The sequence below is a fragment of the Pelophylax lessonae genome (genome assembly GCF_965119305.1).
Source record: "Pelophylax lessonae genome assembly, chromosome: 3".
NCBI classification, from domain to species: domain Eukaryota; kingdom Metazoa; phylum Chordata; class Amphibia; order Anura; family Ranidae; genus Pelophylax; species Pelophylax lessonae.
The window spans coordinates 180,598,377-180,612,901 of NC_138770.1; the positions used below are offsets into that span (position 1 = coordinate 180,598,377).

Genomic DNA, 14,525 nt, shown 5'->3' on the forward strand with positions numbered 1-14,525 from the left:
TACATTTACGAATTCCCACTTCCCTAGGCATTTCTCCAAAAGACAGATTCTCCAACAAAAAAATCCCTCATCTCCAAGCAAAAATCATCCCCTCCCAAGTATAAATCCACTCAAGCAAAAATGTCTTCCCCTCTGACTCCTCTCTAAGCATAAATCCTGCCAAGGAGGAGGAGGAGGGAGAGGTGGAGGATTGAGGAGATGCCACCGCTGCATCAGGTAAGTGCATGCTGGTCTCTCTGCACGCTGTGGGCACTCTCCATTTAAGGGGGCACGCTGTGGGCACTCTGCATTGAAAGGGGGCACGCTGTGGTCACTCTGTATTGAAAGGGGGCACGCTGTGGTCACTCTGCATTTAAGGGGGCACGCTGTGGTCACTCTGCATTGAAAGGGGGCACGCTGTGGGCACTCTGCATTGAAAGGGGGCACGCTGTGGGCACTCTGCATTGAAAGGGGGCACGCTGTGGGCACTCTGCATTGCTGTGGGCACTCTGCATTGAAAGGGGGCACGCTGTGGGCACTCTGCATTGAAGGGGGCATGCTGTGGTCACTCTGCATTGAAAGGGGGCATGCTGTGGTCACTCTGCATTGAAAGGGGGCACGCTGTGGGCACTCTACATTGAAAGGGGGCACGCTGTGGTCACTCTGCATTGAAAGGGGGCACGCTGTGGTCACTCTGCATTGAAGGGGGCACGCTGTGGGCACTCTACATTGAAAGGGGGCACGCTGTGGTCACTCTGCATTTAAGGGGGCACGCTGTGGGTACTCTAAAGTTGTTGTTGTTAATATATTTTTGTAACTTAATTCTGAACAAAACATTTAACAGTGCAATTTTATGAGATATTTTATGAGGGCGTGTGTAGGGGCGGAGCAGGGTAGGGTTTGGGTGGGGCAACAAGTGGCAAGTAACTCTTAAGGCCTGGCTAGTAGCTCATGACTTGAAAATTTGAGCCCTGATTTAGGAGATTTTTACTTTGCATGCAGCCAGTGACATCACTAGCGCATGCGCTCTGAAGGAACAGCTGCCCGTGCCATTCCTTCAGAGCCCTATGCCGTGAACGGCGGCTCTCACGCGCATGCGCAGAAGTGACGTCATCATGACTCTTGCCAATCAGATGGCCGGAGGATGCAAACTTGGAAGAAAGACGGGTGAACATGTCAGCTTTGTCAGCGGTTGAGCGGGTGCCGCTGCGGGGGCTTCGTTCGAAGTATTAAGTATTTCATAATGAGTTAGTATGCGATGCATATTAGCTCATTATGCCTTTGTCTTTCAGGTTTTTATTTTTTCAGTTCTTTTATTTTTGGAGGTTTACAATCATTTTAACTGATAATTTGTTACATCACCTAAATTAAAAAAAATATATATTTGTTAAAAAAAGAAATAAAAATGCCCCAGAATTCTTTTGTCCCTTGCCATAAAAAACGAATGTGTCTTAGGCTGTGGTGAAGCTTATAAAAAAACAAACAAATTTGGTGGTAGTTAAAAGTAAAGAAGAACAATCTCTAGATGAAAAACTATCCGATAGCTGCTGTTCATCTTACAGCAGTTCATGTGACTTTGGTTTCCGTTATTTCCTTCCGCAAAATCTAAAATAACCTCTAGAAGGAAGCAAAAAACACAGCGTGAAGAATGTGCAGTTCTCTTTCAGATTATGCATGTGCCACTCTGACCACATGTGTACCATGCTGCTCAGCTAATTGGCTGCACCGAGTACCACAGTGACACTCGGTCACGTCCACCAACGCTCCACCAATTTTACCTCAGCCTGTGATATTTTTCACCGCTTAGCTCTCTATGTCGATGATCTGAAGAAGTTTTATTGCATAATCTGTGCAAACTAACTCCATGTTAACAACAAAGGTTATTTTAGTGGCTTTCACGGAGGAGTGCAAATTCAAGATCCCAAGGACCTCCAACACGGTGACACCACTTCTTCATTCCTTTCTGTGGCCCTCAGCAAGTCAAGTGGAACCCAAGATGATGTGCTGTAGTCTACGTGCGGTGAGTGACTCCATAACTGTGTCTTTTGGGGTTTTCTAGCCCACATGCAAAAGAACCCACAAAACGAAAATGTATTGTAAATGGGCTAGCGAATTCTATGACTATAGAACATTGTTGCTGCACGTGCACAGATTAGATACACAGTTAGGACATTATATAGAATAAAGAAAAGCTCTATGATATGTTATTATGATACATGATACAGGATATGTTACTATGATATATGTTACTATGATATGTTACTATGATGCACTATATTGCAGGTAACAATTGGAAACCAAATGCTGCTAAATTTAAGACAGAGATATTGGGCTATATACAGGCTCACTGTTTACTATAGACACATTTAATTGAAGGTGTCCATACTCAGAAGAAAATGATAGTTAAGCTTTGTTTAATCAGTAATGTGATTTTTTTTGGCCAAATACTGGAAAGTGACAGTTGCCCATACAGCAATATGCCAACAGAAAATCAGTGCCCCCAGTCTTTTCCTTCAATTCCCCCACTCATATTCAATTTCCCAAGTGACAAAAATGTATTAGTACACTGCTAGTCTCATAATGGACAACCAAAGTAGTCCAACTACTCAATCACATAGTTATTCTGTTGTGCTATGATTTGATCTTTGCACTAAAATACATATTCTGAGAATTTTCCAATCAGATGAAATAGCCTGTATTGATCAACCATTCATGCCTACGTATAGAGAGTTAAAATTATAGTTTGTGATGCCCAAATTTCCATACACAGCTGTCCGATCACACACTTCATGAATTAAGGCAATCTTAATGCATGAATTATAGGATTCCTCAAAGATTGAATAATAATGGATATATTCATGAAAATAATAACATTGCAATGGTTTTCAAATAGATTTATTTCCCTTTATTGCTACATGAGAGAAAAAAAAGTCTTAATTGTATTATGTAGAACTGCACAAAAACTGCATAAATACACACATCACATGTGACTAGATTCTAGAGCAGTTTTTTTTTTTATCAAACATTTTCCCCAGAGGAACCCTTGAAATCATTTGTAGGTCTTGCTAAAATCAATTCATTGGTGGTCACTGGGAAAAATGCCCTCTTACATTTGTGGCCAGTGAGATGAATGTCCTCTTTACAGACAGCTAAAAGGACTTTCAGACCCAAGATCATTGGAGTTCTACAACTGGCCCTACCAAGTGGTGTTGGTCCTGAAACTATGTAAGCACTATCAAACTAGAGGTCAATAACCCACAGGTGAACCCATGAAACCTCTATAGGAACCTTAGGGTTTAACAGAATCATGGTCTAGTATGACTAATCTAGGGTATGTTAATTGCTTTTCTTTTCCATTGGGTAGAGGCAGCTGTGCATTAGAGATTCTGTCTTTTGTGAGATACAGACCTGCCGGAGTGACATGAGCCTCGTGGAAAAGCAAAAGACGGATATTTAATGCTTTTGTCCTGCAGTTCTTCTAATTTCTAACCCCTCTGATTCCAAGGAATACATCATATGGTCGCATACAAAAAGGCATAGGGGGCTAATTTCAGGTAGAACCAACCAATCAGAAGTTCTGTCTAAACCCTGATATTTGCCTTAAGTAGAGATCACATGGCCAAAGGCTCAGCACTAGTTTCTTACCTGAATTAAATGGCTTCACACTTAAAAGAACTGCAGAAAAATGTTGCATTTCATGTCTTTTTTTTGCATCTTTCATAGCTAAGACTAAGGCTACTAATTGTAAGAAAATTTCAGTTCAAAATATCAGTTGGGTATACTGTACTTGCTTATGAAAAACATGTATATTTTCAACCCATTAAGGCACAGAGAAACTTTTTTACTCACAATTTTTACAGAGCACCAGTGGGTGCGGAACCTACAAAGACCACATTATCTACTCTTTCTGTCACTTTACTCCATATGGAGCCTTTATGGATTGGCCTATACCCTATGGATTTTAAATTTTTCTTACTAATATAGAATACATTGTTTTAGTAAGCCTATGATATGACCAACTGATATTCTTTTGGAGTTGAATGCATATTGATACCATAATGGTCAAAAAGTAAAAGGTGGATATAAAATATGTGAAGTAAACAAGTTGAACTCCAACTATTCTTATTGAAGAAATTTTATATAGGGATCAATTTATTATAAATAAATATAGTTATCTGCACATTCATTAAATAAAGATAATTTTAAAATAATTGAATGGTGCAATTATTACATATTTGCAGACATACAGTACAATGTAAGAAACACTGTCATATGGTCAGTCTCATTGTTTTTGACTTTTGCTTAGGATTTAAAAGTCCTTGCAGATTACAGTATCTTACAAAAGTGAGTACACCCCTCACATTTTTGTAAATATTTTATTATATCTTTTCATGTGACACACTGAAAAAATGACACTTTGCTACAATGTAAAGTAGTGAGTGTACAGCTTGTATAACAGTGTATATTTGCTGTCCCCTCAAAATAGCTCAACACATAGCCATTAATGTCTAAACCACTGAAAACAAAAGTGTGTACACCCCTAAGTAAAAATGTCCAAATTGGGCCCAATTAACAATTTTCCCTCCCCAGGGGCATGTGACTTGTTAGTGTTACAACGTCTCATGTTTGAATGGGGAGCAAGTGTGTTAAATTTGGGGTTATCACTCTCACGCTCTCATACTGGTCACTGGAAGTTCAACATGGCACCTCATGGCAAAGAACTCTCTGAGGATCTGAAAAAAGAATTGTTACTCTACGTAAATGCCTATGGCCTAGGCTATAGGAAAATTGCCAAGGCCCTGCAACTGAGCTGTAGCACGGCGGCCAAGACCATACAGCGGTTTAACAGGACAGGTTCCTCTCACAAAAGGCCTCGCAATGATCGACCAAAGAAGATGAGTGCACATGCACAGCGTCATATCCAGAGGTTGTCTTTGGGAAACAGACGTCTGAGTGCTACCAGCATTGCTGCAGAGGTTGAAGGGGTGGGGGGATCAGCCTGTCAGTGCTCAGACCATACGCCACACACTGCATCAAATTGGTCTGCATGGCTATCGTCCCAGAAGGAAGCCGCTTCTAAAGATGATGCACAAGAAAGCCGACAAACAGTTTGCTGAAGACAAGCAGACTAAAGACATAGATTACTGGAACTATGTCCTGTGGTCTGATGAGACCAAGATAAACTTATTTGGTTCAGATGGTGTCAAGCATGTGTGGCGGCAACCAGGTGAGGAGCACAAAGACAAGTGTGTCTTGCCTACAGTCAAGCATGGTGGTGGGAGTGTCATGGTCTGCATGAGTGCTGATGGCACTGGGAGCTACAGTTCATTGAGGGAACCATGAATGCCAACATGTACTGTGACATACTGAAGCAGAGCATGATCCCTTCCCTTTGGAGACTGAGCCACAGGGCAGTATTCCAACATGATAATGACCCCAAACACACCTCCAGATGACCACTGCCTTGGTAAAGAAGCTGAGGGTAAAGGTGATGGACTTGCCAAGCATGTCTCCAGACCTAAACTCTATTGCATCCGTGGGGCATCCTCAAACAGAAGGTGGAGGAGGACTCAAGCATCCACCAGCTCCGTGATGTTATTATGGAGGAGTGGAAGATCACTCCAGTGGCAACCTGTGAAGCTCTGGTGAACTCCATGCCCAGGAGAGTTAAGGCAGTGCTAGAAAATAATGGCGGCCACACAAAATATTGACACTTTGGGCCCACTGACTACTTTACATTGTAGCAAAGTGTCATTTCTTCAGTGTTGTCACATGAAAAGATATAATAAAATATTTACAAAAATGTGAGGGGTGTACTCACTTTTGTGAGATACTGTATATTATTTTCTTTTAGATTTGCATATGTTTTTCTCTTTGAAATTAATACAAAAATAAATACAAGGGGGCTAAGTTATTATTAGGTAAATCTAGGCTTGTGCGCGGGACCTAGATATGCCTGTTTTGGCACTACATTCTGAACAAAGGGTGGCCCTTTGTGTATTTAATGGGTTGGCACCTTTACTGTGGAAAAAATTGTAGGAAATGGTATATGTAGGATGTAGGATGTGGGATGTATGTCCCAGACAATAGTGCAAGTGCTACAATTCCCCCCTAAGTTGGTGTAAGGCAGGCATCACTAAATGGCAGACCACGGTCTGATTCCAGACCGAGTCAATGTCCTATCTGGAACATCACGGTACCGCTATTTAGGAGCTGTTCTTGTCAGAGCTGTCCCCACGGCCGCTGTCATTCTCATTCTCAATGTGCCAACAGCGGGAGGAGGGACAACTCTGGATGGAGGGCAGGGGCTGCCCGAGTTCAAGAAGTTGTACACCCCTGAACGGAAAAAAAACCTGTAAGCCAAAGGCATAATGAGCTAGTATGCATTATGAAATACTTACCTTAGAATGAAGCCCTTCCAGCAGCGTCCGCTCACCGATGAACAGCTGACATCTTCCCTGATGTCTCTTTCGGGTTTGCGGGCTCCAGCACAATGAGTGGCAGATGCCACAATGACATCACTCCTACGCATGCGCGCGGGAGCTGCCTGTATGCGGCACTGACTCTGAAGGTCAGGCACGGTAAGCCAGACCTTCAGAGCTCGTGTGCCAATGACGTCATCGGCTGCATGCATTTTCAATATCTCCTAAACTGTGCAAGTTTAGGAGATATTCACAGTACCCACAGGTAAGCCTTATTATAACCCTGCTGGGACTTCTGTCCTCCTCCCTGTCTGTGTAAGTTAGGACAGTAAGGGGGGGCGATGTGAAGGGGCCTTAGAAAATTAATGAGATCCCTAAAAACAGTAATGGAGGGGCTTATATCTAGGGGGGTGCACAGGACAATAATAGAGGGGCCCAGGACAGTAAGGGGGAGCTCAGAACAGTAAGGGGGGCTCAGGACAGTTAAGGGGGGAGTCTAGGACAGTAATGGGGAGGATGAGGACAGTAATGGGAGGGGCTCAGGACAGTTGAAGGGAGGGTCCAGAACAGTACAGTGGGGAGCTCAGGAAAGAAATGGGGGGCTGAGGACATTAATGGGGTCACTGAGGCAGTAATGGGGGGGGCTCAGGACAGTAATGGCAGGGCTGAGGAGAGTAATGAGGGGCTGATGCAGTGGCGGAGCTAGACTTTTAAAACAGGGGTGGCAAGGTATTATTTTGGGGGGTCAATATATTGCGATATTTTTTGCGGCGGATCCTCTTCATCGCGCATTTTTAGTAGTGCAGAGTTACTACAGCGTGCCCCCATTCAATGTAGAGTTACTACAGTGTGCCCCCATTCAATTCAGAGTTACTACAGCATGCCCCCATTCAATGCAGTGACCAGCGTGCCCCCCATCAATGCACTGACCAGCGTGCCCCCCATCAATGCAGTGACCAGCGTGCCGTGTCCCCTTCAATGTAGTGACCAGCATGCCCCCATCAATGTAGTGACCAGCATGCCCCCCCATCACTGTAATGACCAGCATGCCCCCCCATCAATGTAGTGACCAGCGTACCCCCCACCATCAATGTAGTGACCAGCATCATGCTGGTCACTACATTGATGGGGGGTACGCTGGTCACTACATTGATGGGGGGACTGCTGGTCACTACATTGATGGGGGGGTACGCTGGTCACTACATTGATGGGGGGGTACACCGGTCACTACATTGATGGGGGGCATGCTGGTCACTACATTGATGGGGGGCATGCTGGCAGCATACCCCCCATCAATGTAGTGACCAGCATACCCCCCCATCAATGTAGTGACCAGGCCAGAATCCATCAATGTAGTGACCAGCGTACCCCCCCCCCCCCCATCAATGTAGTGACCAGCGTACCCCCTCATCAATGTCGTGACCAGCATGCCGTGTCCCCTTCAATGCAGAGACCAGAGATACTTACCTAAGTTAGAAGAAGAAGAACACAGCCTGACACATCCATCCCACATGTTCAGTCTGCCTGGCCCACAGCTAGTTCTCTTCACCGAGCGGTGAGCGCGGCACAGGGAACCAATCATGTCGTGAGTAGCGGCACAGCGAACCAATCAGGTGTGCAGGCATGCGTGATTGGTTAGTTGTGCAGCTGCTCACGGCGCCGCTGCTGCTCACCACTCAGTCAGGAGAACTAGCTGCAGGCGCCCACGCTCTATCGTTCAGCTAATAAGTGTAATGTTTTCAGCGAGCGGGGTGGCAACAGGGGTGGCAAGGACTTCATCTGTGGTGGCAATTGCCACCCCAGCTAGCCCTCTGGCTCCACCACTGGGCTGATGACAGTAATAGGGGGCTGAGAACAGTAATGTGAGGGGTCTCAGGACAGTAATGGGGGCTAAGAACAGTAATGTGAGGGGGGAGGGGCTGAGGATAGTAATGTAAGATTGGGCTGAGGATAGTAATGTAAGAGGGGCTGAGGAGAGCAATGTAAGGGTAGGTTGAGGGCAGTAATGTGAAGGGGGAATTTCATGTGAATAGAAGTGACTGTGATGAGACGGGGGAGGGACTAAGCATACTGATGTAAGAACAGGCTCAATTCAGACCTGTGCATGTGTGTTTGCATGCGCACATTGAGAATACGGCAGCCAATTAGTTTTGATGCGCTGTCCTACCCATGAGAAATAAGGGAAAAGAAGTCTCAAACCCTTTTTTTTTTTTTTATTGCACGGCCTCAAGCTGTATGGTGCTGCAGCACCGTGTGGTTTGGTACATGCGAAAATGTGCTGTAGGGGCAATTAAGAATTAATGGCACCCCCATGCATCTGCTAAAGTGCAGCGCATTTCTCTGTGGGTTAGAAACCCATGCAATTTCGCACATGTTCCTCAGCCACAGAAATGTGAACCTAGCCTAAGATGTGAGGAAGAGAGGGGGGCTGTGATGGGAAGGATCTGACTCATAGCACAAACATTTGGACCTCTGCTGGAATATAATATTATTGACTGGACCTCTGTGAATCTTAATTCAATACCCCTGGTGTAAGGGCTAAACTACTCATGTGCAACTCACTGGATCTCCAGCATTTGTGTGTTGGGGTCTGCTTGGTAAGTCCTCTACAGGAAAAATGGGTAAGTAATTGAAAAAACTATTTTCAATCTCTAAATGACAAATGTCAAGGACAGTTCAGGGTTCAACATTTTCACCTCAGTAAACGTTATCGAGACCTTTATGGGCAAAAAATGCCCAAAAAAAACGCCTGCAACAAAAACGCCCAGGTGTGTTGTTGCAGGCGTTTTTTTGGGAATTTTTTGGGCGTCTTTGGAGGCAGGCATAACATCTGAACTTCTGTATAGGGGTATATATACACACACACACTTACACACATATAGGTGTGATAGGAGCGGAGCCCTATGCCTGCAAATAATTTCATTAGCGCAGGCATAGGGTTCTGCTACTTTCACACCTATATATGTGTATGTGTATATATACATACATGTGTGTGTGTGTATATATACCCCTACACAGTAGTTCAGATGTCATGCCTGCCTCCAAAGATGTCCACAAAAAAGCCCAATAAACGCCTGCAACAAAAACGGCCGGGTGTGAAAATAGCGGAGCCCTATGCCTGCTTTACTGCAATTCTAATACAAACAATCTTTTTTTTTCTGGTTCTGGACATGCTACAGAGCTGAAACTTCACAGGTACACTTTTTAGACCCCCCAGACACTAAATCCAAAGAAATCTCATTTTTTTTTTCAATAATTTTTTCAATAATTGGATCTCTATCAAAAACGACAATTTTTAAGAACTTTTTTTGTGTGATTAATAGTCCCTGGGGCATGACCCAGAACCCTAGGCACTTTTTAGGGGCATTTATTGGGTTTTAGGGCTTCAAAATGGTGTTTTTTGATTACCGAATTTCAGGTCCCATTGATTTCAATGGGGTTATGAAATCCGGGCCGAACTTTCGGGAAGTTCGGGTGTCCTGGTCGAACCGAACTTTTCAAAAGTTCGATCCTCCCATTCCCCAACTACCCTAACACTAACCCCACATTACAGTACATTACAGTTGTAGAACAAAGATAAATTCTTACCTTTTAAAATTGATTGCAGAGCGCGGCCATCTCCGGTGTGGGCATCTGAAGCCATGGTGTCCCCCGCTGCATCCTTCTTCTTGGTTCTTCGCTACCCAGAATGCCGATCGAAATCTCGCGCACGCGCTGCAGATTACGATCGGCAATCAGAGTAGCGGCCGGCCGTTCCCATTGCATCCTGGGATTGATGAGGCTCATCTCCCGGGACGCAATGCAAAGGAGGAAGTGACGTCCTGGGCCGCGGCCGCACAAGGAGGAAGAGGAAGGAAGGTAGGTTTATTTTCATTAAGAACAAGGTAAGTGAAAAAAAAAATATTAATTATCCACTTTTTCAGGTTTTTTTAAGCTAACGGATGGTGCAAAGTTCATTTTTAGGGTGGAACTCTGCTTTAAATGTAACTATTTTGGGAAGCAGTTAAATCGATGGGTTTAGTTTTGCTCTTACATTGAAATAAAAAAGAAAATTGATATAATTTAGTCCTAAAGTTTTTTTTTTTTTTTTTTTTTATTTAGGACATTTGCTGATGATATGGCCATTGTGTCTCTCTGGTACTCATTTGGGTGTATGTACCTGATGTTATTACAGTGGAGATACAGTGCTGATGGGGAAAAGCTTTTCTCACAAAGTGGCTGCCAGCTGGTAAGTAGATCTAAGTCTAGCTAAATTGAAAATGTATGTTCAGGCCAGCCAATTCTCTTAGGATGCCCTATTGTTTTTAACAGTAGATGCTTTACTCTGAAAAACATGACCACACGTTTATTATTTGCTCAGTTATATCTCTTTGTGGTCACTGCTCCACTTCCTGACACATGCTTTTACATTGTGTGCCTGCCTATTCACCTTCCTTAGCCCTTCTCCTCTGCCTTATTCTGGACACTGTGACAGCTGTGCTTTAAAAAGTGGTATCAAAGCCTTTTTTTTTTTAATTTGCTAACAGGCAGGTTTTTTTGAAAGAGACCCTACCAGTCTCCATTGGTCTATGGATAACTAAATGAGATGGGGGTGGTTTTAAAGGCTTTGCTAAATGTTTTAACCAATGTGATTTAGTTATTATAAATATAGTAAAAGGGAGCCACATTTTTATTACCAATATGGTAACCAAAATTTCTTTCTTCATCTATCAATCAAGGCAACATACAGTATATGATGCAATTGTTTTTTTTTTTTTAGTTTTATAAAAGAAACTTTGGTAAAAAAAAATCTAGCTATTTACACATTTAAACATGTGCATTTTAAAGTGACGATTAAAAAAGAAAAAAAAGAAAATCCAGCACCACCCTTAGATGCACACCTAGCAGTAATAGGCACCTAAATTCAGCAAGTAGAATGCTTTAGAGCCCATTCACACTGCTGCGACTTGTCAGGCGACTTGTCAGCCTGACAAGTCGCGGTCGGTCGTGGTCCATTGAGAAGTACAGGACCCGTTCTAATAGGAGCGACACAAGTCGCTCCGACTTAGAAAAAGGGTCCTGTACTACTTTGGGGTGACCTCGGAGCGACTTGCATAGACTTCCATTATGTGAAGTCTCTGCAAGTCACGCCGAAGTCGCGGTGCACGCGACTTCACAGGTCGCCCCCCGAAGTCGTGTCACCTCAGTGTGAACCGGCTCTCAGTGATCAGCCAGAGAGTCCCATCTATCAACTGTCTGCCTGAAGGCAACGGTTAACTCTGAGTGTTCCTTAATGCTGCCATACATGTTCAATTTTCTTGTACAATTTTCTGTTAGATTTACCAACAACCATATAATAGGAGGTCAAAAAGAAACAACACTTTCAATTGTATCCTATAAGTAAGGCCTTTGTACTACTATGGTTGAAGGTCAATCTAAAGAAAATTGTACAGAAAATTGTGAGAAAATTGTATAATGTATGGCCAGCCTTAAACATTGAACACCAGTTTTACTGATGATTATCATAAAGCCAGATAAAGAAACATTGTGGGTTGTGTGCTAATATGTGCTCTGTTGTTTCAAAGTTCAATACATTTCTGAGCACACATTCCTAACCCTAAACATATCTTCCTTTTAATCATATTTACTACCGGTGCATATTTATTTTATTTAAGGGGTTCAAAATAGGTAGGCCACAAAACACTTGTAATAGAAAAAAGCACCCTAAAAGTGATCTACAAATTGCTTAAATGGATGAAAACCTAAAATCTAATCCTGGTACTATCTTTACCTTTTTAGTAGTTTTTTTCTGCTTTGTTTAATGTTGCTTTTAGTTTGAATTCCAGTTTTTGTATATAATGTTTTGTTCATATTTTAGGTTTCCAGAATGGCAGACTGCAGACACCTAAATCTCTTGTCTGTTCCTCAAGACCTTCCTTCTAATATCCAAGAAATACTTTTAGATTTCAACCACCTTAAATACTTGGGTAAAAACACATTCCAGCGGTACAATGGTCTGACCAATTTGAGCTTGAGATCCAACAGCTTAATTCTTTTAGAAAAGGATATCTTCCAAGATACAGTAAAGCTAGAGTCATTATCACTACAGAATAACACTATCTCTTCTAACTACACTCAGGTCAGCACAGGCTTGCTATCTGCTTCATCTCTTAAATGGCTGGATCTGTCTAGAAATAATCTCAATGGAGACATGGTGACTACCCTTCTTAAGAATTTAACCTCACTGGAGTACCTTTATTTGGATTATAATGTTATTATGCGATTGGATGATTCCATCTTTGTAGGACTTGATTCCTTGAGGGAGTTGAGCCTTCAGGGCAATTATATTTATGAAATTGAAGTGGGTACATTTGACCGTCTTAAAAAACTTAAAAATTTAAACCTTTCCTTTAACCTATTGCCATGCATTGTGGACTTCAGTCTAATACAGCTCAAGGTTCTCAATCTCAGCTTTAACCATATTGAATGGTTTCTGTCACGAGAAGTTGATATTGACTTTCAACTGGAGAAGCTGGACATTTCCCACAACCAACTGTTTTATTTTCCACTCTTGCCAAAACACCATCACCTCCACACACTGCTGCTCTCTGACAATAAGATGAAGTTCTATGCTCATTTATTCGATGACAACTCATCCTTTGTTGATTATCTTATCCTGGATAACAATACAAACAGTACACTTACTGTAAACCTATGGGAAGGTTCTATCTCAAGCAATCTCTCTAGTTTACAAATTATGGATATAAGCAGAAATCAGTTCAACTACTTACCAGATGATTTTCTTACCAACATGACCACTTTGTCTGAACTCAAGCTTAGCTGGAACTGCTTAGATACATTTGACCTGTCACACGGACGTATCTCAAATGTTCTTAATAATCTAGATCTCAGTAACAATAATTTGTGGGAGCTGAAAATTGATACTAGCTCCCAAAGCTTTCCACAATTACTTTACCTTAATCTGAGCAAGAACAGACTTCAGGACCTTCCTCAGAATATCTTCCACACCATGACCAGGTTAGACACTTTGGACTTAAGCCATAACCTGATTCAACTGTGTTCTCATCTAGATCATGCTACTGAAGGTCAGGCTTGTGTGGACCTTAAGACAGCATCTATTAGGCATCTTCGACTAGCTGGCTGTGATCTAAATTTGGACACTCAGAATGTTTTCCAAGGCACAGAATTAACACATCTGGACATTTCATACAACCCTTTAAGAGGCCTTGATTTTTTGAAGGACACTGTCAGAACGCTAAAATTCCTTTCACTTCGAAATAGCTCATCCTTTATTGATAGAATCGATTTTTCAGACTTTCTGAGTTTGGCTACTCTTGACCTCTCAGAAAACAGTCTCACAACATTCCCTGAATCATTGACTTCTCTGCCCCTTCAGTATTTGGATGTTCGAAAAAACAAACTCATTTCAATACCCATGTCTGGTTCTTATCAGCCACTCACAAGGAACCTTAACGCTGTATTTCTAAGTGAAAATCCATTTGATTGCTGTCAACTGAACTGGCTTGAAATACTTAGGGCATCCAGAAGTATCGTTATCCCAGATTTCCAAGAAATGACTTGTAATTTCTCCAATATCTATATGAAAGTACCAGAGTTACCTGAGACTGTTCTTCATAGCTGCAAGTGGAAATCTGGTGGCACCTTATTGTCTGTGCTGCTCACTGTGCCTGCCTCTGTAACATTGCTTGTAGCACTCCTTCTCTTGTTTCTTACATTCAAGCAGCCAGTACTAAAAGTGTTAAAAAGACGTTTTAGGATGTCTTCCAGGTACTGATGAATATTGTATGTATTTAGTCAGTCAAACAAAAAAAAATGGTGCAAGTAAATAGTGATTAAAATATAAACGCTGTAAAGAAGTGTTTAACTTTTGGGGCTCTAATTATAGACAGCCACAACAAGTGGTTGAGGCTCGAGTTGGGCTGATACCTGAGACTTTCGATATGTGAGGAAAGTTTTTGGAACATTCATTCAATTTTCTAATGGTTAGTGGGGTTAAGTCGACAATCATTTTTGACCATAGTAATGAGAAAATATATAGATCGGGACTGAAACATTTTCTCTTTTCTTTTCTGAGCAAACAAAATTCCATCCATGAATGTGATT

The 14,525-nt window shown here is 42.4% G+C and overlaps 1 protein-coding gene across 1 annotated transcript; it reads left to right on the forward strand.

Moving 5' to 3' along the window:
- Positions 1 to 1,622: 1,622 nt before the first annotated feature.
- Positions 1,623 to 14,270, forward strand: NRROS (negative regulator of reactive oxygen species). Its single transcript, XM_082251675.1, has 3 exons — positions 1,623 to 1,999; positions 10,503 to 10,629; positions 12,259 to 14,270. The coding sequence occupies exons 2-3, from the start codon at positions 10,519 to 10,521 to the stop codon at positions 14,194 to 14,196; spliced, it is 2,049 nt and encodes a 682-aa protein (XP_082107801.1). The 5' UTR covers positions 1,623 to 1,999; positions 10,503 to 10,518; the 3' UTR covers positions 14,197 to 14,270.
- Positions 14,271 to 14,525: the final 255 nt, after the last annotated feature.

Excerpts from the sequence above, each read along its gene's own strand:
- NRROS (XM_082251675.1), top strand. The coding sequence starts at position 10,519 with ATGGCCATTGTGTCTCTCTGGTACTCATTTGGGTGTATGTACCTGATG. Across the intron at positions 10,630-12,258 it reads CACAAAGTGGCTGCCAGCTG|GTTTCCAGAATGGCAGACTG; the intron begins GTAAGTAGATCT and ends TTCATATTTTAG.